General features: G+C 50.1%; 3 protein-coding genes across 3 annotated transcripts; all 3 read right to left on the bottom strand.

The window, feature by feature from the left end:
- Positions 1 to 1,588: 1,588 nt before the first annotated feature.
- Positions 1,589 to 6,383, bottom strand: LOC100904421 (short-chain dehydrogenase/reductase family 9C member 7). The gene is made up of 6 exons (XM_003743850.2): positions 5,964 to 6,383; positions 5,596 to 5,753; positions 2,499 to 2,651; positions 2,263 to 2,425; positions 2,031 to 2,178; positions 1,589 to 1,922 (listed from the first exon to the last, which is right to left on the bottom strand). Exons 1-6 carry the CDS (start codon positions 6,239 to 6,241, stop codon positions 1,728 to 1,730), a joined length of 1,095 nt encoding a protein of 364 aa, XP_003743898.1. The 5' UTR covers positions 6,242 to 6,383; the 3' UTR covers positions 1,589 to 1,727.
- A 4,545-nt stretch (positions 6,384 to 10,928) lies between these two features.
- LOC108864319 (D-beta-hydroxybutyrate dehydrogenase, mitochondrial-like) lies at positions 10,929 to 13,168 on the bottom strand. The gene is made up of 6 exons (XM_018639710.1): positions 12,891 to 13,168; positions 12,126 to 12,283; positions 11,756 to 11,911; positions 11,480 to 11,642; positions 11,223 to 11,370; positions 10,929 to 11,123 (listed from the first exon to the last, which is right to left on the bottom strand). Exons 1-6 carry the CDS (start codon positions 13,166 to 13,168, stop codon positions 10,929 to 10,931), a joined length of 1,098 nt encoding a protein of 365 aa, XP_018495226.1.
- Positions 13,169 to 18,791: 5,623 nt separating this feature from the next.
- Positions 18,792 to 21,894, bottom strand: LOC108864322 (dual specificity mitogen-activated protein kinase kinase 2). Its single transcript, XM_018639724.1, has 6 exons — positions 21,807 to 21,894; positions 20,796 to 20,898; positions 20,224 to 20,385; positions 19,756 to 20,107; positions 19,515 to 19,642; positions 18,792 to 19,198 (listed from the first exon to the last, which is right to left on the bottom strand). Exons 1-6 carry the CDS (start codon positions 21,844 to 21,846, stop codon positions 18,865 to 18,867), a joined length of 1,119 nt encoding a protein of 372 aa, XP_018495240.1. The 5' UTR covers positions 21,847 to 21,894; the 3' UTR covers positions 18,792 to 18,864.
- Between the last annotated feature and the right edge of the window lie 2 nt (positions 21,895 to 21,896).

Genomic DNA, 21,896 nt, shown 5'->3' with positions numbered 1-21,896 from the left:
CCAACAGACAGAATAGTCAATTAACGGATTATGCTCGTATGTGGAACACAAAAGAGGACCAATTACACGCTTCCGCAGCCACCCAGGTGAGTTCAGAGTTCAACTCTCATGGGGAAGAGTCATGTTGACACTAGCCGCGCCGACAGCGGCGCGATGAACGCTCACGGAGGAAGTCGTAGATAAGGACGCTTGGAAACAGGCACTTGTTCTCCTTTGTCTTAACATATCTCAGGGAGAACGAAGGTGTAAGAAATACCGGATCTCGCGCCATGACTCCGAGCTAGTATTCAACCTCTTCAACTAAGAATGGAATTTCATGGAATACCGTCCAGACTCTCGAGATAATCGCGTTAGAGTCAGATAACGATCATCGCCGAAAACTGATCGGCGTCGATCGGGGGTCTTCCGATGTCGCCTCCGGATGCCGGAAGGGCATGTTCATGAGCTACTGCCAAACGAGCACATTTCGGAAAATGATCTGAGGACGCAAGAACCCCCGATAACCCTCAGCAGAGAGGAAAGGCAGCTCTAAGGTTTAAATATATTCGTACCGAACAATTTTCGTATGCTCAATTCTCAAGGTGTGCAAAGATCAGGACCGCAGGAATCGCGGTCGATAGCGGCGCTCAGCCGCAGAGATCCGCCAATGGGATTTTGCCCGATCACACCCCGAGATATTGTTCTATCTTGTCCATTCTCTCTATCTGAAACGGATGAACCACGGTGAAGAGCGCTTCCGGTTGACATCACGCCGGTAATCACTGTCCATCATCAATTTTTGCACAAATGAATGCTCGACCTCCTGGACAACAAGCAGCTCTCCCCGATAGTTCCGAGGACGTTCGGGCTGAGATCCGACCCCCGAGTTCCTTGAGAGAAGCCCAAAGTTCTGACACCTTTGGAGCACGGCCCTGGACCTGGGTTTCGACGGCTGGAAAAACATCCCTTCAAGTCGATTTCAGCCCGTTCAGAATCGCCCCGATGATCCGACTCGTCCGTCAGATGATCCGACAGACTCCTGCCTCAAGGAACCCCCACAGTTCACCCATACTCTTCTTATGGAGGAGTGTTATCGACATGAGTTCCGACCAGCCCCTCAGGTGTGGAGGCTGTGAGCCGCAGAAACAGAGCACCTGCGCAAGATAGACGGACAAGTTAACTGATGGAGCCCTAAGAGATTATATAGTTGACTACTCTTCGGGGAAGTGTCTTGAGAATCGCTCTCCCGAACGGAACCTGCAGGACCCGCACGCAGAGTCTCGGCCCTGACTGCTTCTCCGACGAGGAAAATGAATTTCAGACTCATCATTCCGAGGCATTCTGTGTTGGTGTCTCTGAATTTTCATGGAATGTGACATGACTGAATTTCCCTCGTGCTTCAAGAGGGGGGGAGGGACGGCAGAGCTGGGTTTCGGAAGGGAACGAGAAACGGCCAGAGAACCTCAAACATTGGAACCACGGGAGGGATTCCCACTGTGGTCAAGGATACACGGCCTTTCTTCAGTCTCGGAGCACAGCTCAGAGTGTTGGAGACAAAAATGCAGAGTAGGGCACGAAAACAAATCGTCCATCGAAAGGAATACTTCGATATAATTATAATTTGAGCGCATTCATTCCCTATCGCGATATCCCCGCGACTCATCGTACGAGAACAGTAGCACATTTTTTATTTGGGATGCGAGTATACGTCGCTAACTTCGACGAGGAATTCATTCGTCACAAACATATCACTTCTTCGGACATATTCTCCTCTTCAAGCCCCCCAAGTATTGCGATGAGCACACAACCGCATCGAGCACCTCGACATTGAGATGCTTTAGGAGCTCTCTCCCGAAGCTGAGGATTGGGCTATCAACCAGATAGTATGGCCGCGGACGGACAGAGCAGACAGCATGTTCGAAAGCGTTCAAGGGCTCTTCAATCTGGAATCGAAATGAGACTCCTGAATTGTAGTTCATCCGAGCTCATGGACGATCACTAGTCACGACCGACGAAGGATCGGAGCCTCGTCATTGAAAATGATATCGAACCTTATCCGACATGATGAAGGAATTCACGCCGTCCAAGTAATTCCTGCAAGTGTCCATGAAACCTTCGTACTCGGCCTTCAGGTTCTCGTCGAGCGCAGCGAACTTCTTGTGGTAATCTTCCATGCTACGATTCTCTACGATGCTGGTCCTGCACAAGAATTTCAAGAGGCTTATTCCGTGATTCCCTTGATTCCGGAGAGACTCCTTGCATTCCCGTCGGAACTCAACTCACTTGTAGTAGTTGGGCTCGATAGAACTGCAATAGACTCCGAAACCTCGTAATTCTCTCTGGAGACCGTCGACAAGTGATCGCACAGCCGCTTTGCTCATTGAATATGGGATCACTAATGGATTCGGGAGCGTTGCGAGCATGGACGTCGTAACAACGATCCGGCCTGAGAAGAGGAAACATGTAACGATTCTCGCCTCGGATTCGGAGAAATCCTCCAAGAGTTCCAAGGCTTTTACCTTTCCTCTTCCTGACGAGTGGCAAGAACTCTTTGACAGTCCTGAGGACTCCGTAAGTGTTAACATCGAATATGCTGTGAATTTCTTCCATGCTCGTCCATTCTAGCGGTCCATGATTGGCTATCCCAGCGTTCGCGACGACCGCCCAAAGTCCTGAAATGAATTTGTCAAGAACAAGAATCATTATGGCATCGGATGGTATCGACAGCTCATCGCTTTTGACGCTCCCTCATCGACCCCGAAGAAGCAGCACCGATTCTGCGCGAGTGGGGCTCGAGACGCGTGTCTTCGGGGCCTACCCCATTGGCTTAGCGCATATGATGAGACCGGTAATCTCTCGATTGACCTCTGATGACGTGATGACTAATCACTGATTAGTAATCAGTGATGAGATCGCGGCTCAGATTCTACAGAGAAGATCAGATATACGAGCGGAATTTGCGTCACTCGCGAGGTTCATCTTACAGTGCAAAGATAAAGTGAAGTCCGGAATTCTCTGACTCAACGAGCGGATGAGTCCTTTTCAGAGCCCAACCTGTGAGAGACGGAACTCGCTTCAGCGGCGCGCATGCGTTCGCCCCATTTTCTGCCTCGACAATGTTCCGACCCGATTATTACTCATCACAATTGTGTAGTTACTTTGCGATTTTGCTTTCTCGGATGAAAAACACTGGCACTGGGATTGTTTATTTTTTTTGTAGAAAAATGAGCAGGCATCTTCTCCCGTAGGAACAGAACTCCACGAGAATATATTCATATGGACGAAGCCAGGGGCGGATCCATGAATCCTCCGATGGGGGCGCGGTCAATGCATCGAGGGAGCGACGGATTGATACCAGGGTCCTGCTCCAACATGGGGAGTACAGGAAGGCTCGGGGAAGGGGGGGAGTGATCGCCTGACTTTGGGAGTGACGACCCGGGACTGGCGCTCCCGTCACGGCCCCTCGGAGCGTATTCGGATAAGTAAGGTCACGATAACTGACTCAGTGTTCAGCTTCACCGATCACATGCATGCATTCATTATCAGCTATAAGGCTGCATCGAGCAAGAGTCATTTTTCTTTGACTAAATAATTATTGATCGTTAGGTTATGAAAATCTTGGAAGCACCTCTCAGAGTTGGAGCTCACCTCAGCTCGAACGGAGGCTTGCTCCTGAGTTCTTCTGAGGTAGCCAAAGCAGGAATGGTGCACAGGAAGCTCTCGCCGGCGGAAATGATCCGACGATGCGGACTTCCGCAAGCCAAGTCTCGAAGGGCGGCGCCAGACAAGATGTGTGCATGACATTTTGAAAGGAGACCTCCTCACAGGGGGAAGAGACTAGAATATGGCTGAGCAACACGGAAATTGGCGAAACCTCATCGGGGCTCAAGGTCTGGGCTAGCAGGAGAGCAGCGTCCGGTGAAAGCACACGGAATTCCGTTCTGATCCGAGCGCACATGGGGCGCCTCGAGTCTCCAATATCGGAGCCCTCGTGTTATATCCACCGAACTTGACCCAGGGTCAAGGGGCCGCTCCTGACTCGGACTTGTCATCTCTCATGCAATTAGCGGCTTGAGATCCGTTTCTGATGGGTGCTGTGAGTGATACTGTAGAGCCATTCGATTAAGCGGAACTCCGGTGCCCGATTCCATGTCCGAGATCAAGTCTATAGTGATTATTCGCCTAACTATTCGCGATCACGCCCCCGCGGTCCTGCATAGTTACGATCTTCATTAACATGCATCATATTCTCGGTATTCGAGACGCTGTAGGTGAGATGAATATTCTTCATTCGACTTCGGCATATGAAATAATTTCCTATGAAGGCTGGCTTCAGCGATGCTCTTATCCCGACCGTCTGAAGTTCTGGAATCTGGAGGCGATGCAAGGTCTCGGCTCAGACTCGTTCAACTCACCAAGGACTACATGTAAGAAAGCTGGCTGCAATGGAGGGATGAAATAAATTCCAGAACTACGGCAGTGACATCAGACCACAACTGATTCCTTCCTTATCGCCGGAGCTATCGAGGTCTGGCCAGAGATGAACGATCGCGTTCGGAGCGAGAGTGCCGAGCTCAAACGGAGATCGCGTCGCTCCATGATGTGTCCCGAGAAGGCTTGCAGGTGACCATCGATGCTCATACAGCGGAATGTAGTTGTAGCTCTGAGGAGTTGAGCTCGTTTCAGAGAGTCGCCTTCATTTTCCCAGGCGAAGCGCGATCAGACCATACGTATTGTAGTCATCGCCTTATCATCGAAAAACGCTCGAATCGCCTGAAAATTTCGCCTCGCCCCTCCCTTCCAATGTATCATATCATGAAACTGGAATCCGTCGAGACACCTCCCAGTATTTCATCCAACAATAAGTGAGATGGGCCATCTGTCGTAACAGTGCTCGAAAGCTCGACTTTGCGCAGGTGTCCCAGCTGACCAAATGAAGTGAGATTCCCTCAGCTAAGCAGCGATGACCGTTCCGGACAGTAAATTAACGTCGGTTGCTCGGCATTAGGGCAACTGAACCCGAGAAGCGAGCAATTTTCCCCGATGTACTTGATGCCGGTACCGAATGAACAAAGCGTATAATGATTCCAGGAAAAGGACACGAGACCCACAAACTTTTCCGTGTGAATAAGACTGAGCTGCTCGACAAAACAATCACATAGCGAAGGGTACAAGGTGACTCTGTCGCTGCGCGAAAGCTCATCTAACAATAAGTAGCCAGCTCATTGCGTCTAATGTTGTCCCAAACTAAAGAAGAGCCCATCCAGCTAAAGTGGAACAGTCTGTAGACATCGGAGCACCTGTGTCAGGATCTCCCTTCAGAATAGTGCAAACAATCTCATCGCTCTCCACAATCATCTCGAACTCTGGGAGGGAGCTCCGAGAGAGTCCCAGCAGAGCGAGCCTTGACTATTACCAAATCAAGATGCGTGAGATACATATCGCCTGGATGGACGGTTTCTCGGGTCGACTCCTCCTCTCGGTGGTGTCGAGAGGGCACATACATAGCGGCGTTGTCTCGAAGCTCCGAGGGCATGGGGTATGCGAAGTCGAAGAGTTTCCCCGAATAGTCCCATAGACTCACGTGCTGTACCCATAATCTTATCAAATTCTCACCTTGTCCAGCGAGTTTCTCTTCTACGAGCAATCTTGCTTTCTTCACGGCATCATCGGATCGAACATCCATGTTGAGCACTTGGATTCGCGATGAGTATTCGCGGAGCTCGGCAGCTCCCGCGCCATTGTCCACATAACAGCCCGCAAAAACAGTATACCTTCCGAACGATTAGGAGTGTCAATTCAGCAGAGCCGATTGTGGACGAATAAATATCTAGAAGTAGTATTTCTAGTCCATGATCGCGATCACCGATTATTATCGCGGAGTAGGTGCTCTCCACTTGTTCATTTCAAGAGCTGCGATGACCAGCGCCGATCGAGAAACCCGAAGGTGATTCTTTTTCAGTACGCTTTTCTTCTATCTTTACCCTTTATCGGCCAGTCGTTTGCTGAGGAGATATCCGAATCCAGTATCGCAGCCAGTGATGAGTACAGCATCGTTTCCGATTGCAACTGTGCGCTTTCCCAGATGATACTCGATGATTCGTCTGATAACTTCACTGAGGAACGTCACTGTCGGTATCGCAGCAAGAAGCGGCGCGAACGTGAACACAGGTTGGAGGATGCCCCAAAAGTACAAGGACCACAGGCATACTGATATCAAGACTCCAAGCTTGAAGCGCGAGAGTCCAGCCAGTACGTCCATGATGGGGGAAAAAATTACGAGTGGACTCGAAGTCAGCCCAAGACTCTCACTCCGATTTTCGCGACGTCACTGTGGAAAGCGAGCGGCCTCGGTAGCGCCGCAAAAGTATAATCCGTTCGCAGAATGCTCGCAGTGGGGACAGGATGCGCACTGCAAGAAGGCGACTTGACACAGGAGAGTGAAGCTGACCATGGGTGTACCGCGCCACGGCTTACGGCAGCCGTTGGAGTTGTTTAGCAAGACCCTCGCAAAGGTTCATGGCTCGGCGCAAGCGACTTGCTATCGAAACCGAGAATTTTCTAAGAGCGGTAACTACCAGGCCGAAACGCATCGTGTTGTCTCCCGCGATACTCCGTGAACACGCAACTTCATCGAATGATCAGCGTTCACTCCCGAGGCAATCATTCAAAGATTGGCGCCGGTCTCTGTCCTCGAAGACCTCACGGGAAGGGTCACGAACGAACAGACCGACAGATATACGACGCTCATTGATTAACACTAACGAGAATTATCGATTGCAGTGCGAGCTCCGCTAGATTTCCATTAGGTTTTGAACAAACAGCTCCGCGGAAGGCCTGAAGCTTGTCCTTCGTGATGGGAAACTTTCAGAAACTGCCAGATCTAGACAAAGGAAAGAACGGGCAGCGACCAGCCTTTACATTTCGATGGCGGAGAGCTTGCAGTCTCTCCCATGTGATCGAATAACGCTGACGATGAGGGGACGGCTGAGCCATTAGCCGAACCCTATCCAGCGCAACACGAAGAAATCTCCGTTTCTGACGGGCCGTCAACAGCACTCGTGATGATTGCGAAAATCGGTCGGAAGCCGCGCGAATCGTTCCTCCCGAGCTAGAGGGAGAGTCATCGGACGGAGCTTCCTTGCTTTCGCAATCTATCGCGAGCTCGATTCTGACTGAGGGAAAACATTATATGACCGTGGATGCGTTTTTTTTTGCTTGTCACGGGATGAGCTAGGAAAAAAACCGTCCGATGCCTTCGGCGATGTCGCGATTGTTTCAGATGTTCACTATTCGGTGTTTCAGATCAAGTTTCTCCCCGCAATTCGCGCTCGTGCCCGGATTTTTCCTCATCTGATAAGAGTTGAGGAAAACGGAAAGACATTAAGTACGATTCCGAAGCCGAACGTCGAGACTTGAGAGAGCCATCGCGTCCATGTCCTTGATCTGCGAAATCAGGGGCCTCTTCAAGCCTCGATGGAAACTAGTTTCTTTCAAGGATCGCATATGCGTCCAAAATCCGCCAGCCAGTCGGATCCCTTGTCGGCGCGACGAGCTCGACGATTGCCTTGCGGGATACAGTCGGCCCCGCGATTACCGTCGCGCCGGATATACACTTTGGGCATCGAGAGATCACCCTTTCGTAAAAATCGCTTTGTTCGCCCCCGTGGGATCCACGGTCTTACGCACAGAGAGAGGCAATGGCTTGGGCTCAGGGATGCTATGCCTCATTGGTAAACAGCCCCAGAGATTTGAATAAGTCGACAAAAAGATAATCATCAGAGATGATGCGGCCGGATATCTCGGTGTTCCGACGGGAGGAAAATGTCGTCTTGTTTGGTACGACGCCGACGATTACTGAGAGCATCCAAATTGACGGGAATCACGCCAGATCGCAATTCACGCTTCACAAGTTTCATTACAAAGAAAAATTCCCTATATCTCTGGGTGTTCCTGAAGCGACAAATACGTTACCGTGCCGGAGACCTCGACCGTGGGAAAATGTGATGTCCAGTCAGGCCTTCGAGAGGCTGCTTTCTTTTGGCGGACACCTACGAGGATTCTAGACCCATACCTGCTCCGAATAGCTCTGACAGAGGCGCTGAAATTCGAGGTGTTTCGGCGGCTTGATGGTCACGGCGAAACCGAGCGGACTCGAACGGACTGGGCGATCAGACGATCCAGAAGGACTTGAGGAGAAATATATTCATGTGAATGAAGTTTCGCAGTGAAGAGGACACGCAAGCTTCTCGTCGATCCAAGCGAGCGGCGCGTGACAGAAACAAGACAGCAGTCATTCCGAGCTTTAGTATTCTCGCGCGGAATCATATAGAATTCTGATGGGCTTGATCCTGATATCGTGGTCTGTTCGGAATAACTCTCCCAGGGACCACTCATCTCATATGTATGTACGGTTTTGGGGTTTCTCGGCTGCCTCGACTGACTGGTATGCACAGGTTCGCAGTTCATTGGCCCGAACACCGATTAGCCCGGTAGAGTTTCCATTGTTCCTCGGGCTTTCGGATTCTGCGCGCTCGACTTCTTACGGGTCGTCGCCGTCGACTGTTTCGAGATCGTGGGGGGGATGGGGGTTCCATCAAATCAAGTCAGTAATGGATTCGGCTGGAATTCCTTCGGAAACAAAGGCGCATTCCTATGTGGAACGGATCTTCGATATGGAGACAGATCCTCAAGATCGCTCGACATACGGATCCTGCTTCGAGAAGCTCGATCGAAGAACGCTGTCCGACGTTCTCAGTAGCCTCGGAGACTGAATACCGCTCCTGCCTTTCCTGAATTACTCGGAACTCTTGAAGCTCTCTGCTTAGCGAACTCTCCCGGGATTACCATCTCGTGCGGTTCTCCCCCCTCAGGTTCCTGAGCTTCAAAGGTGTCCGAAGGGCCTTCAGGTTTATCGCAACGATATGTAGAGCCCACAGTCAACGTATTATTGAGGAGGGTGGCTTACGGCTTCTTCACCAAGAGTTGATTCCTGGTGGAGCGGCGATACTCTACGACTTCCTAGTCATCTGCCCGATGTCCGAATTTTCTTGTACCTGGAGAAGCCTACTCAGATCCCGATCTTTTTCTGCTTCTTATACCCAAGAATTTCTTCTGGGGTACCGAAGTCTTTGTTCGCTGACAACTTCGCCTCCATCGACGACGCAGAAAATTTCGGAGCGAGACAACTTCAGGTCGATATTCGAGCATTTCAGGGGAGTTTCCTCCATCATGGCGCCCTCCGCATATTCGACGGCAGCGTTTACATGAAATCAGGCTCCCGAGAGGGCACCTGGGATGGCTGGAGGGAGGTTTTCTAGTACCAGAGTGTCGAAGCCTCGGGAAGAGTTTCTCTGCCTTTTCTTCTCGGAGTCTTGCTTTGACGGCGTTGCTACGGAAATCAATGCACACCTTGAGCTTTGTGAACCTAGGTAGCGTCAATCCAGTGCTCTCAGTCAAAGTTCTCTGATTGAGTTTTACATATCAGCCCCTATGACGGGAGCCTAATGTCTGTCTGTCAGTCAGTTCGCACCTCAAGGACCATTTCGCTCCATGATTTGGCCCTGATTTTGTGTTCACTACACTTGGAATGGTCCCGTCTCATGCCTAAGTGACTTTGGCGTTGTTCCCGAAGACCCTCTCTCCGAGGGAAGCGAAAACCGCCGAGTTTTTCTCAGTATGCACTATATTGTCATCTCGATTCCAAGATGACGCACTCGCACCAGAACTGGCACGATCAGGGGCTTTGATTACCGAGCTTCTCCAAGCCTTGCTTCGAGAGTACATTTTCGATCAATTGCCGCCATTTCGATCAACTGCCGTCGTCACGACTCCTACATTCAATCGTATGCGTTTGATAATCGAATTCATCACCGGTGCCGGATTATGACCGGGGTCAGCTGTCGTCGGGAGCGGTCTATCCGTTTAACTTTGCCGACGAAGTAGACTCCTTCCGCGCATTCTCGACGACAAAATTCTAGCCTTCCACCTTTTTTCTGAACGTCCCCGATTTATTCGGACGGAGACGGCAAAGTTGGCAGTTCTTACTTACTTCTTACCCGTTCTCACTCAGACTCGAGGACGGTGTATGATGGGAGAACCTGGCCGGCAACCGCAATGGCGAACAGAACGCTCTTGTTCGTTTCAGAGTGATCGATGACTTTCTGAGCATTTCGAGTCCGGCGTCGCTTAACGGATTTCGGCCCGCCTGGATCGTCGAGGAATCCGGTTCGTCGGACATAATGACGTTTTGCGATTAGAAGCCTCCAATCGGCATTTTCAGAATATCGAAGGAAGCGACGACAGACGTCTGGCTCAACGCGGCTCGGACCTGCTTGATATTCACGCCAGGATCGTCTTGTCGTAAGCACGCTTACTGTTCTGGAACTTCGTCAACCTCCGACGTTTAATCGCCGCTTGTGGATTTTGTACATAGGACTCGAGGGCAAACTCTCATATCCCGATTTGCGCTCGGAAAAGTATTTGAATGCTGGGCATTCTCTGAAATACTACTTCGAATGCGGATGACGTATCGAGGGGGCTCTTGGGTCACACTAGGCAGAGAATTCTGCACCAGGCTCACTTCCCGAATCGGGAGAAACAAGATTCAGGTTTGCGAGGGGTCGGAGCCCAGCGAACTCGAGGAGCTTTCCCACCGCTATCTTACTGCACCTGCTACATGTGATTTTCTTTCCAGTGCGCCTGGAGTATCTACAAACTACGGACTACGGGGGAGCTTAGCGAGGAGCTCACAAGGAGGACGGGCCTGCAGCGCCAAGCTACAATGCTCGACACGACTATCCTCCTCATGCTGTATGAACCAGGGAGCAGCCCTTTTTTGGAGAGGAGGAGCGCGGGTGGAGATATTTCTTATCCAGTGTCTACCCTTCACGACGACCACGATCCGTGAGCATTATATTTATTAGGTCTTTAGCGCCTTCAATTGGGCATCACTTTGTCGACGTGAACCTCTTCTTCAGAGCTGCCAAGTATTTTGTGCATTTCACCGCAGCATCAGTGACTTCAATGTTGACGTGCCGTTCGATTTCTCTTAAAAAGCTAACACAGGGACTGTCGACGAAGTAATACGGAAGCGGTCTGACGGAACAGACGGCATGTGCCAATGCGTCGATCGGTTCCTCCACCTGGAAGAATAGGGGGCGCGAAAGCGTAACTCGAGAAACTTTCATGGGAAAAAAGTATGAGTGAAAGGGACTTCTCTGATGCCCATTGGGGAAGCCTACCTTGGTCGAGGTGATGACGCTTGAAACGCTATCAAAATATTCACTGCAGAGTTCGACGTAGCCTTCATAGTCTTCCCTCATCGTTTCGTCTATCAGATCATATTTCTTTCGGTAGTCCTCCGCTGTTCGATGACGAGTCATCGCAGTCCTGAATCGAATATCATGAATTACCGCGATTATGCCCCCTCATCGCGATTCAACGGATAAGAAATCGGAGCATCCAGGATCTTATGCCTTTGGTCAAGGACGCTACGTACTCATAGTACGAAGGCTCTATCGATGAACAGTAGATCCCGAAGTCACAGAGCTCTCTCTGGAGGCCTTCAACGAGTGCTTTCGAAGCGGCTTTGCTCATCGAATAGGGGATCACGAAGGGATTGGCGATCGTTGAGAGCAATGAGTTTGTCACCACAACCCGCCCTAGAAGAAAGGAATAGAACACTCGATGAGAGCCGCAGGATATCCACGGAAATATAATACCCATAGCAAATCGTGTGCCGCCGAACGGGCCGCCTCCGACAGGGGACACTCACCTCTGGCTCGCCGTACGAATGGCAGGAACTCTTTGACCGTCCGCAAAACTCCGAAAGTGTTCACTTTGAAAATATGCTCAATTTCCGACATGGTCGTCCATTCTAGGGGACCTTGGTTGGCAACACCCGCATTCGCCACGATCGCCCAAAGTTGTCCTGAAGATTCCCGGAAATGATGAAGTGCACGAATCAAAATACATGCACCGGTGTCAATGGCACGCTCATAATAAGATGCTAATATTCTTCAGCTAAGCTACGCCGAGTGAGCTCTCCGTGAGTAATATCCCTGCGTTTAGGTCAGAATTATCTACGCAGGATCTAATCAGGGACGATGGATGAGCGCATCGCTCAAAGACTCCATCGATCTTACCCATGTTTCCTAATTTCTTCTCGACGTGTTCTCTTGCCGATTTCATTGACTCATCGGAGCCGACATCCATGCCGATGACTTCGACTCGCTTCGAGTACAGTTCCAGCTCTTTCGCACCTCCACAATCGGGCGAATGACAACCCGCGAAAACGTGGTACCTGAAGAGCGATGAGCGCGGAAATCTAGACTCGAAATTTCCAATTAATATCCGATAGTGGCTCGACATATTCACCCATCCCCCTTGCCAAAAACGCGGGTCTTCGCGTGTGATATCTGCTGGCTCAGAAGCCATTGAAGCACCCGCCGAATGTTGATTGTGGATACATTGATAGTAGCATTGAAGGCATTGATTAGATTGTGATCAATGACCTGATCGCTCGGATGAGGACCCTGATTTGTCGCGCGAAGTCTCTTTGAAGTCGCAGCAGAATTTTGAAAGAGTGCCGATTGCTCCCCGCCGGGGTGGTATAAGCGTTATTCTACGAAGTGAAACCGTGCCATGGACGATTTTGAGCCAAATGTGGATGATTCAGGTTTCTCCAAAGAAATATAAAACCCTGATAAGGCAGGAATATTTGATACAGGGAAAATCTAGATGAATTGAAGGATAATGGAATCAATCAATGTTTGGACTCCTCGATGAGGCCCGCGTGGATACGCATCTAACGAGTCACGAGAGGGAGCGGCGTAGCGAAGTCTGTTGCACGAAATAGGCTCATATGTAATACATGGTGAATACGTTGTGACCGTTCGATTCGTGCTTACCCTTTGTCCACAAGACATTTTGTCAAAGCGAATCCGAATCCTGAACCACAGCCGGTGATGAGCACGTATTCCCCATTGCATGGCACGGAACGCTTCCCAAGACTATTTTCTACGAGTCTCCGTATAATTTCACTGAGGCAGAATATCGTAGGCACGGCCACGAGCAGTGGTATCAGGTTGAAAACTGGCTGGAGCAAACCCAATCCATAGAGACTCCACAAAACTGTTGTGCTCAACGCCCCGACTTGAAAACGCGAAAGTTTCGAAAGAGCCTCCATATATTCAGCGAGAGACTCCTCGGAACAATATTGGGTAGTCCTGCCGAAAGGGAACAGCACAGGGCCTATCGATTAGCAGAAAACTTTCGGAACCACGATTGAACACCCCTAGCCACGGGAATGGCGATTTGGCGTGAAGCGCCAACAGGCTGCGAGGACATGTCACTTGGCATCGGAGAGAGGGACGGGCGGAGTCTAGGAGCGGGTTATGTGAAATGGACTGGGAAATCCAGAAACCTAGTCGCGAGCTGTGTAGTTTCGGAAGCCGAAGTTCGGATCGGAATCCACGCAGGGTTATGATACTATGCTTCTCCCAGGAAGGTGCATCGAAGCCGTTGAACATTTAGTGCGTAATACTCGCGGATAGGGAATCTTGTCACGCACCCCATTCGCGAGCAATGCCCACAATCAGTGCCCATCGGATTCGGTGCTGAAGCGAAAGTACCTGCTTCATACCTGCTGATCCGATTATTCCGCCCTGGTGTCGTCGGCAGTTCGGTCAATCTCTGACGGAGAAACTTCAGAGAGCAGCTGTTTCGTTTGTTCTCCGTGTACTAATAGCGAGCGGCGACTGGTTTCCGTCCCCTATTCCGGTGTACATTGTTTGGCGTTCCCTTAGTTCTTGAGTTGAGCTTGTTGTTTTCTCGACAATGTTCGATGGAATCGGCTGACGAAGAGAATCATCAGAAAGAACTCAGGCATCGATACATCCCTGCAGCGGAAATTCTACAGAAACTATCTCTGGCTTACTGTAGTTCGAGGAATTTTATTCATATCCTCTGATGGTACTGGCGAGCGACCGCAGCACAGGTTTGCAGCACCGCTGCTGAATTTCGAGACACAGCTCGATTCTTCCAGACTCCGTGACCATCGAGGGAAACATAATGGTCGTCTCTCTGCGCTCTTTGGGCATGCCACGATCTTTGGGTCATTCAACTATGTACATTCTCTGGGATTGGATACTCCTGACCTGCCAGTTGACTGGGGTCGACAGGTCCGTCTCGCCGTTCATTTTCCGATTGAAGACTTGGCATCAATAGCCAGAAACAATGGTAAGAAGAGTGAGAGTCAGCGGCATATCTAGGAGGGGGGCAAAATCGAGATTTCTGTCCACACTAGCTAAGCGCGGACGTGGGAGTTAGAATTGATTCTGATACAGCGAGATTCGGAAAAAAACACAAGAGACGGCGAAGCTATGTCCTCCCGTAAGATGGGCAGCCATCCTACATAATTTGGTCCGCTCGAGAGGAGCGCAGTGTCTCCAAGAAAAATACGCTCTTTGTGACCCTCTCATATCCTCCTCGCCGAGTCTCAGCGCCAGACGGAATCTGCTGTGGGGCGCATCCACTTCGTCTGCCCCGGGCGCGAAATGGACTAGGTACGCCACTGGTGGGAGTGGGAGTGGGAGATCACTCTTGAAAAGTACGAGTCTCTCATAATGAGAGGATTGTTAGATTCGGCCAAATCGCTCCCTATGTATTTCTCACACTAAGACTGCTATATTCGACTAAATCTTCGAGGATAGGACGGACTTCGGAATCCTCCGCGTTCGGGGAGGCAGCTAATGGTAATCGGATTATCGTCTTATGCTTCTTGGACGAGCCTCTTCCAAGAGCAGTCAAGTCGATTCCGGAGGTCGAGAGATGTTAGTGAGTGATGATGAATCGAATGCCTGACAAGGATCCAGTCCTCATGGGGTTCAAACTCACTGCAGTTGGCGGGAGGTGAGAGGAAGATACTTGGTGACTACTGTCCAATCAGATCCGTCAATTTCCTCGCAGCACTGTACAGTGAAATCTGGTTGGAACGAACCTCGCGGGGCAGAAAATGCGATAGAAGCAGGAAGGGTGACGAGCAACTAATCAGGAGACAAACATGACATCGAGCCATGTGTCATAGATCGTATTTTCCTCCTGATTTCGTAGTCGCAATCAAGGCAAAAAAAACTTCAGTCAAATACGCTCGGTTTCCCCATGCTCGATACCGCGTCATGGACTCAATGAGGGACAGCTCAAGCGGCAAGTTTTTAGAGCTGGTCATTCTTCGGCCCCTACTTAGAAGGCCGCGAGTCGGCAAGTTTCCCAAAAGACTGCTATTCATACAGCTTCCTTCCTGGAGCGATTCAGATTCTCGACCCCGGACAACAGTTCCACTCTCTCCGAAGGAAGAAGCATAGAGACATCATGGTATATCGAGACTGCGACGGCTGACGTAAGGATTTGAGATCGATGGGTGCAGAAGATCGGCTTTGCGCTGCTTCTTCTGGTCAGTTCGAATGACGGTAAGTTTCATTCATCCGATCTGATTCTGTTCCTGAATCGGAGACATTTGCGCAATAACGCAGATCTGACTCCTACGATCAAACGAGGGAACGTGCGAGCATAAATCAAGTCGTGAACACAAGTTCGGAGAAGGATCTTCCGGACTGGCGTCGACCCGCTCCTCCATCGCGACTTTCTGAAAAGACTTCTCACAATAATTTGTCTTGCGATAGGAATCCGAGAAAATATTCGCGACGAGAGCGCTTACGGCTCCAACATATGAATACGAGAATCAAATACGAGGATCTAGCCACCAGAAATCCGTGAGTGGAAAAGACGTTGATTATCATCTGTTCGTTATAGAGCCCGCCGATGAGAGGTATCGTCCTCGCCGCGAGCTCTTCGAATAAATTACATATCTTGGCCAATCGAGCAGTCGCATGGCCGGATTACAATATGTCATGAGACCATGAGATCGCGATAAGTAGCATTACGCAAATATGTTCTGATCTAAAATGTCTTGTATGAAGACTAGAGCTTGCGAGAGGACCAGGCATTATGTATCGATCGGCTTGTGAGTATACATGGATTTTGAACAAATCTATCGACGAGCAATGACTCATATCTGGGGGGAGCTCCAGATATCGAGCGTACATCCATTCATCGACTGATTCGGATAATGCTCCGATAATGATCAGGGGCTTGCCGAAAACCCCGTGCATCATGTTTCCCGGTCAAGGTCATGATCGCTCAGGCGGAGCTCCTCGAAACGTAGAGACTAGGTTTCAGTCTTCGGAATTCTGCTCGCGAAGAATCCGGCGATGCTGGATGATAAGCTTCGGGATTTCGTGTGGAAATATTTAATCAGAGAATGGACGGACATTGCATGATATTTCTCCATTTTGTACCGATTCCATCCAGCCTTCCGTGCGATTTCTCATTCCGCCATGCTTCGCGCGACCTCCTTCTTCGTCCTAGCCCTTATCGCTCGTCAGAGGGAACAAGGATAAGAGCGTTCTTTTTCGCACCGAGCGAGTTTCCACGTAGCAGGTGAAGGATCGATGACGCTCCCCAGCCGAGGCGAAATGTCAACCGATGATGTCATCTGCTCCTGTCAGAAGTAAATGATCTTTTTCGCACGCTCATAAATCCGTGGCCCTTTGCTCGCAGAATTCATCGACCGAAGTAAAATGCGGGAAATTATTCCCGTCTGTGCATAACATGTTCATCTTAACAGACGGACATGCCCGAACGACGCATCTCCATGAAACTCTCTATCCAGAATGTTTCTTTTTATAGACCACAAGAGTCTTCGGGTTCGCTCTGGACTTCGCTCCGAGCTTGAGAGGTAGAGCTCCGACATGAGACTTGCCAGCTCAGGAGGACCCGATCATCCAGGGCCTCGACGTCGACGTCCAGGAGTGCCCGTCTACCAGAGTAAACACGGTAGATACTGTTCTCAGGACTCATGACGAATAAAATTCCCTGGCGGCTGAGTTGAAAGGGTTCGCGAAATGGATTCATTCGGCGGAGCTCAGATAATGTTGCTACTTTCATGTGGGAGCTCAGATTCGGCGAGCGGGCGAGTCTCGATCGTTTCACGAGCTCACGAAGAGCGAAGCCAACTTTGATCCGCCGTAGCGGCTCACGATACTTCCGATAATCAATTACCCCTCTCCATCTCAGTCTGAGTTTCCCTCTTGACGATCCTCTGAGAAAGGGGGAATCTCAGGGAAAATGATGGGATATCGTACCGCAGTTTCTCCCATTTCACCCTTATCGTAGTTTGCTAACGAGAGAACCTTGTCTGGTTTGCTAACAGCGACGGGAAGCTCAGAGTGCTCAAGGATTCCGCACGGGGGCCGAGTATGTGAATCTGGGGAAATTACCCAAAGTCTCGCAGAGTTGAAAGAATCAATCACTTTTGACCGCGAGAGACTGTTTTGGATAGAGTAGTGACATCCGTAGAACGAATACTTTCGGAAGTATGCCAAGAAAAACGCTCGTGTCTGTGGGCTGCACATCGAGCTCCCAGAATTCGCGAAGTAGCGGGACCGCATGAGCTGCGGGTGAGCGAGGTCTGACTGGAATAATGATTGCGATCGTTTTTTCATCGTTTCAGCCGCTCATCTTCCCTAATGACCAACTCTTCCTCGGCAGTCTCGACTCAATCATCCGGAGGTAGTCCGAGCATTATTCCGCGTTGCCAGATGCCGGAAACACCGCTCCTCGAAGCTGCTGTACCTGATAAGCGGATCTCGATGCTTCCCGTGAGACGAGTAGTGAAGAAAACGCAGCGATTGGTTTTCAGATCAGACTTTTGAATCCTGTTCCGGCATATATCGAGCCTGTGGTGGCTTCTGGGTCGCTGGCCGATTGACGTCCGGAATGATTATAGAGTTTTTTGTGCAGAAGATTGGATTTACCCCCGTCGTAAAACTAAGGAGCAGCGGCGAAGGTGTACCTACTCCGTATTTTGGATGATTTCTGGCAGTTTGCGTATGCTGCGGCTCGTGGAGAGTAAAGCAGCGCGGCATGCGTCACGAGTCTTGAGTGAGTTCGCCAATTATTCGCGAGAGGTTCGTCTAGTCATTCACTTATCGACAAAATGATGATGATGATGATGTTCGCGTCATCGTATGATGCTCGTTTATGGTGAAGGATCACAATTATACAACTCTATAGAGAGTTATAGTGTTGGATTCCGATAAAAGGTGAGAGGACCTTGGTGTCAAGGTCAGTCGTCTTCGAACGTAGAGTATCTACGCCGATGGAGCGCAGCGGGATGAACTACGAGGGATTTCATTGCATCCAACGCAACGATTATCTTGGCGATCGGGATCCAAGTCGGACCTGCAGTGCGATTATCCAGCGAGAATCACCCTGGCCAACAAATAACGTCTGGCATTCCATGACTGCGGCGCTGGCGGTGGTAGACGTTTTTCGCGTCGCTGGAAACGCGCGTAATTCGAGACTGCACCGGGATGCACCCTGCTAGACTGCACTGTGGATCACCTTACAACCGGGAGCACATCGGTCGAGACTCAAGAAGTTCTCCCGTGCTCCGACTGGTCGAGGTGTCAGGAGCTCGCCACGCATCTAAATTCTTGATCCCATCCACGAATCTTTTTGATCCCATCCACGATCTGGCTCTGCCGTAGATACAGCAGGGAGCGCTCAAACCACCATGGAAAACACAGGGAGGGCTGAGAACCCGCAAGCTTCCCCTTGCCCAACCAGAGATTGTGGTCCTCCCAAATCGAATTTGAGATTATTATCAGGCGTTACCAATCTAATCCAGAGACACCTCTCATTTATCAAGTATAATCGGATCACCGGGACACAGAATATTTCTTCATGGGCTATTGACTTGTCATTTATTCAGATTTTCTTATATTATTGACATTTCAATGTGGATGGCTCAACTCGTCGAATCTAGCTAGGCCGCGGAGTTATCGCGGGGGGAGGGAGTACCGTTGACAGGAACTCCGCGACGACCATCGTATTCCTTTGGAGGTTCGCTAACAAAGGTGTTTTAAGTAATGCATCGTACTTGGGTCGATGCTCGAATTCTTTAATGAGACACTGATTCACGAAGGTAGTATAGTTCTTGCTGAAGCCATCGGATTCTTTCAGCAGAGGAGGTTCGCCCGAAACAACACAATTTAGTTGCTCGAAAATTGTCGTGAAGTCAGGATAGGGAAACTGACCCAAGGACACTTCCACCAGTGTAATGCCCAGACTCCAAACATCTGATCGTACGTCGTATCTGAAACAAACGGAAATATATCGTGGAACCTCTGAATATCATGCATTCCGAAAAGGTCCCCGAGCAGGAGCGCCAGCGCAGATCTAAGTGTTTTTCGCTTATCGCATTGATCCCAAAGTGCACGCAAGGGCCGGGATCCAATCGGGAATCCGATGAGCGAGCTCTCAGTTACCTATTCACGGACTCCATCTTATGCGAAGTAGGGGGTGTTCAGGCCCGGTCTCCGAGGCCCATTGAAATTTTTTTGCCTGAGCTCTTTCCAATGCACGGCACAGACTCAATTTATGCAGAGAGATCGCTCTTCGAGCATGCTTACCCATTTATAGCTTTAGAAGGATCGATTCTTTCCGGTGCCATGTATGCTTGACAGCCTGCGTCCCGAGTTTTGGCTATAGAGTCGATGAGTCGACCGGATATACCGAAATCGCACATTTTGATTTCGCCCTGGAACGAGGAGAGGTCGATCGGTTCATCGAAGGTAGAACTTCACCCATAATCATGGTTCAGCTTGAGCGCTTCCGGTTCAAGGGCAGAAATTAGAGAGACGGGATCCTAACCTTCCTGTTGAGCAAGATATTGCTTGGCTTGATATCTCGGTGAATCATCTGGAGGGTCCCTTTTAGGTAATTAAGAGCCTTCACCGTGCTGAAGGCGACTTGAGTTAGGACGTTCTCCGGAATGCGTCTGCCTCGACCGAAAACCCGCTTGTAGAGCTCGTGTAATGAAGTATCCATAAGCTCCATGCATATCCAACAGTCGCCCTCTCGGAAGAGGGTCCCGTAGAACTGTACGATGTACGTGAAGTCGTTGTCATTTTTCATAACGATGCTCAGTTCAGTTTTCAGTTTCTGCTGATCGTGCTCGTCCATGGTCATGCGAATCCGTTTGACCGCCATTTCGTGCCCCGTGCTGGAAGAAGATATCCTTTTAGGCACGGGAAATGCTGGTCGATACGAGCATGAGCTCGCATTCAGCGGAGCATCGAGGGGAAAACTTCTCTCGCGAATAATTCAACCGTTCCTCACCTGACGTGTTTCATGCGATTCACGCAGCCGAAGTTCCCCGCTCCGATCTCCCCGAGATCCTTCAGGTCTTCCGCTGTCGTAGTGAACTCGACTTGTGGGGAGAGTCGGAGCGTGCCGGAACCCGCGGTGCGAGGCGGAAGCCATTGATGAGCCATGACGTCTCTGGAAAATGAAGTAAGTCACATGATGCCCGCGAAAAGTAGAAATACCAGACGTAAGTCTTCCGGGGCCTCGCGCCGGAAATCGCCCGAATCAATGAGTAGGTGACAGGTAAAATCTTTTCTCGTCCTTGTTTCGTCACCACAGGGAATAATTTGATGGCAATATCGGGCATTATCGATATGAGATTCCCGATGCTCTCATTTGATCGGGTACTCTGCCGCTTATCGCGTAATTTGACACGGTCCTCAGAGCGAGCCACCGACCTTCCGGAGAGCGTCGATCTTCCCTTCTCATTTCGATATCCAGTACATCTCAAAACCAGTACAGTATATTCAATGTTTCTCCCATCGTCGATTCCGTATGATGGCTTTTCTGGTCGCATTCTTCCTATATTATTCAGAGAAACTCACTGAGTAACGATTGTGGTGCTAGCTGGAAACGTGTTTGGTTCGGGGGGATCTCGGCGTGGGTGTCCGCTACCGAAAGAGAGTCGCAGTTGGTTTCGCCGCTTCACTGCAACCGGGGAGGAAATTAGCCGTCTAATACATCGATGGTCTCAGCTACTAAGTCCTCTCTCTCTTGGGTTCAGATGTTTCAAATTCAGCTTTCTGTTGGAGTGCCCTCATACTCGCTCATCAGATGGGACCCCACCGAAGGACCAAGCTAGCGGAATAACAACGCTCGAGTAACAGGAATTCGATTTCACTCCAACAAATCTCTCGCGAGGGCTCTCCTGGTTAATAAGACCTGACCAGGAGACTCTTCAAATACAGTCAAGTCTTGCTGGCAGCCGAGAGTTAGGATTCTCTCTCCGGCCCATTTCAGTTAAAAGAACCTGACGAAATCTCCGTGAACTTGAAGCTAGACATGCAAAAGCTTCCGGAGAATACGGAACGCCTCTAGCTCAGACATCTCGCGAATCCATGAAAACTGTCCGAAGCTCCGATCACCTGAAATTCCCCAAATTGAAGCTCTCCGAAAGAGTCCCAACATCCCCTCGCTACTTTTTGATCCGAGCCATCAACGGGCGGCTCCCGAAAATTGAAGCTCAGGAAGACCCGACTGAAAACAGTATCGGTAGTCAGTCTCTCTTTCGTCGGAGCGAAGCATCTCGTAATATTCAGTGGGGAGGTCCAATAGATTTCATGGCTGAGAGCTTTCTCGTTCCGAATTCGAAGCTTCCATTGAACAAAGGCGCTAGGCCTTCTCGATTGAAGCCTGGTTCATGAAAACGAGCCTTTCTCGGTCTCATCGAAACCCAGAGTAGATCCATCCGGGGCGGAGAGAGGAACAACATATGACAGCTATCTGACGTGACAGCATCTGAGACTCAGAGGACATCTGCTATGCTGAGATCCACCAATTACAACGCTCCACAGTGAACTGATCGTATCGCTCCACTCCTCGCGAGAGAAACTTACTTTTTTGACCATCCATGTTTGGAGTATTATCGAAGGACATCTTTGAACTTCGGGCCTTAACACCACACAGTGCGGCTCTCTCGGCCAGAC

This window comes from Galendromus occidentalis, unplaced genomic scaffold (genome assembly GCF_000255335.2).
Source record: "Galendromus occidentalis unplaced genomic scaffold, Mocc_1.1 scf7180000077451, whole genome shotgun sequence".
Lineage (NCBI taxonomy): Eukaryota > Metazoa > Arthropoda > Arachnida > Mesostigmata > Phytoseiidae > Galendromus > Galendromus occidentalis.
This window is presented reverse-complemented; position numbering and strand designations above follow the sequence as displayed.

Excerpts from the sequence above, each read along its gene's own strand:
- LOC100904421 (XM_003743850.2), bottom strand. The coding sequence starts at position 6,241 with ATGGACGTACTGGCTGGACTCTCGCGCTTCAAGCTTGGAGTCTTGATA. Across the intron at positions 5,754-5,963 it reads AAACGACTGGCCGATAAAGG|GTATACTGTTTTTGCGGGCT; the intron begins GTAAAGATAGAA and ends ATCGTTCGGAAG. Across the intron at positions 2,426-2,498 it reads ACTCGTCAGGAAGAGGAAAG|GCCGGATCGTTGTTACGACG; the intron begins GTAAAAGCCTTG and ends TCCTCTTCTCAG.
- LOC108864319 (XM_018639710.1), bottom strand. The coding sequence starts at position 13,168 with ATGGAGGCTCTTTCGAAACTTTCGCGTTTTCAAGTCGGGGCGTTGAGC. Across the intron at positions 12,284-12,890 it reads AAATGTCTTGTGGACAAAGG|GTACCACGTTTTCGCGGGTT; the intron begins GTAAGCACGAAT and ends ATCGCTCTTCAG. Across the intron at positions 11,912-12,125 it reads GAAGAAATTAGGAAACATGG|GACAACTTTGGGCGATCGTG; the intron begins GTAAGATCGATG and ends GGGAATCTTCAG.
- LOC108864322 (XM_018639724.1), bottom strand. The coding sequence starts at position 21,846 with ATGTCCTTCGATAATACTCCAAACATGGATGGTCAAAAAA. Across the intron at positions 20,386-20,795 it reads AGCACCACAATCGTTACTCA|AGACGTCATGGCTCATCAAT; the intron begins GTGAGTTTCTCT and ends TTCATTTTCCAG. Across the intron at positions 19,199-19,514 it reads CCTTCTAAAGCTATAAATGG|ATACGACGTACGATCAGATG; the intron begins GTAAGCATGCTC and ends CGTTTGTTTCAG.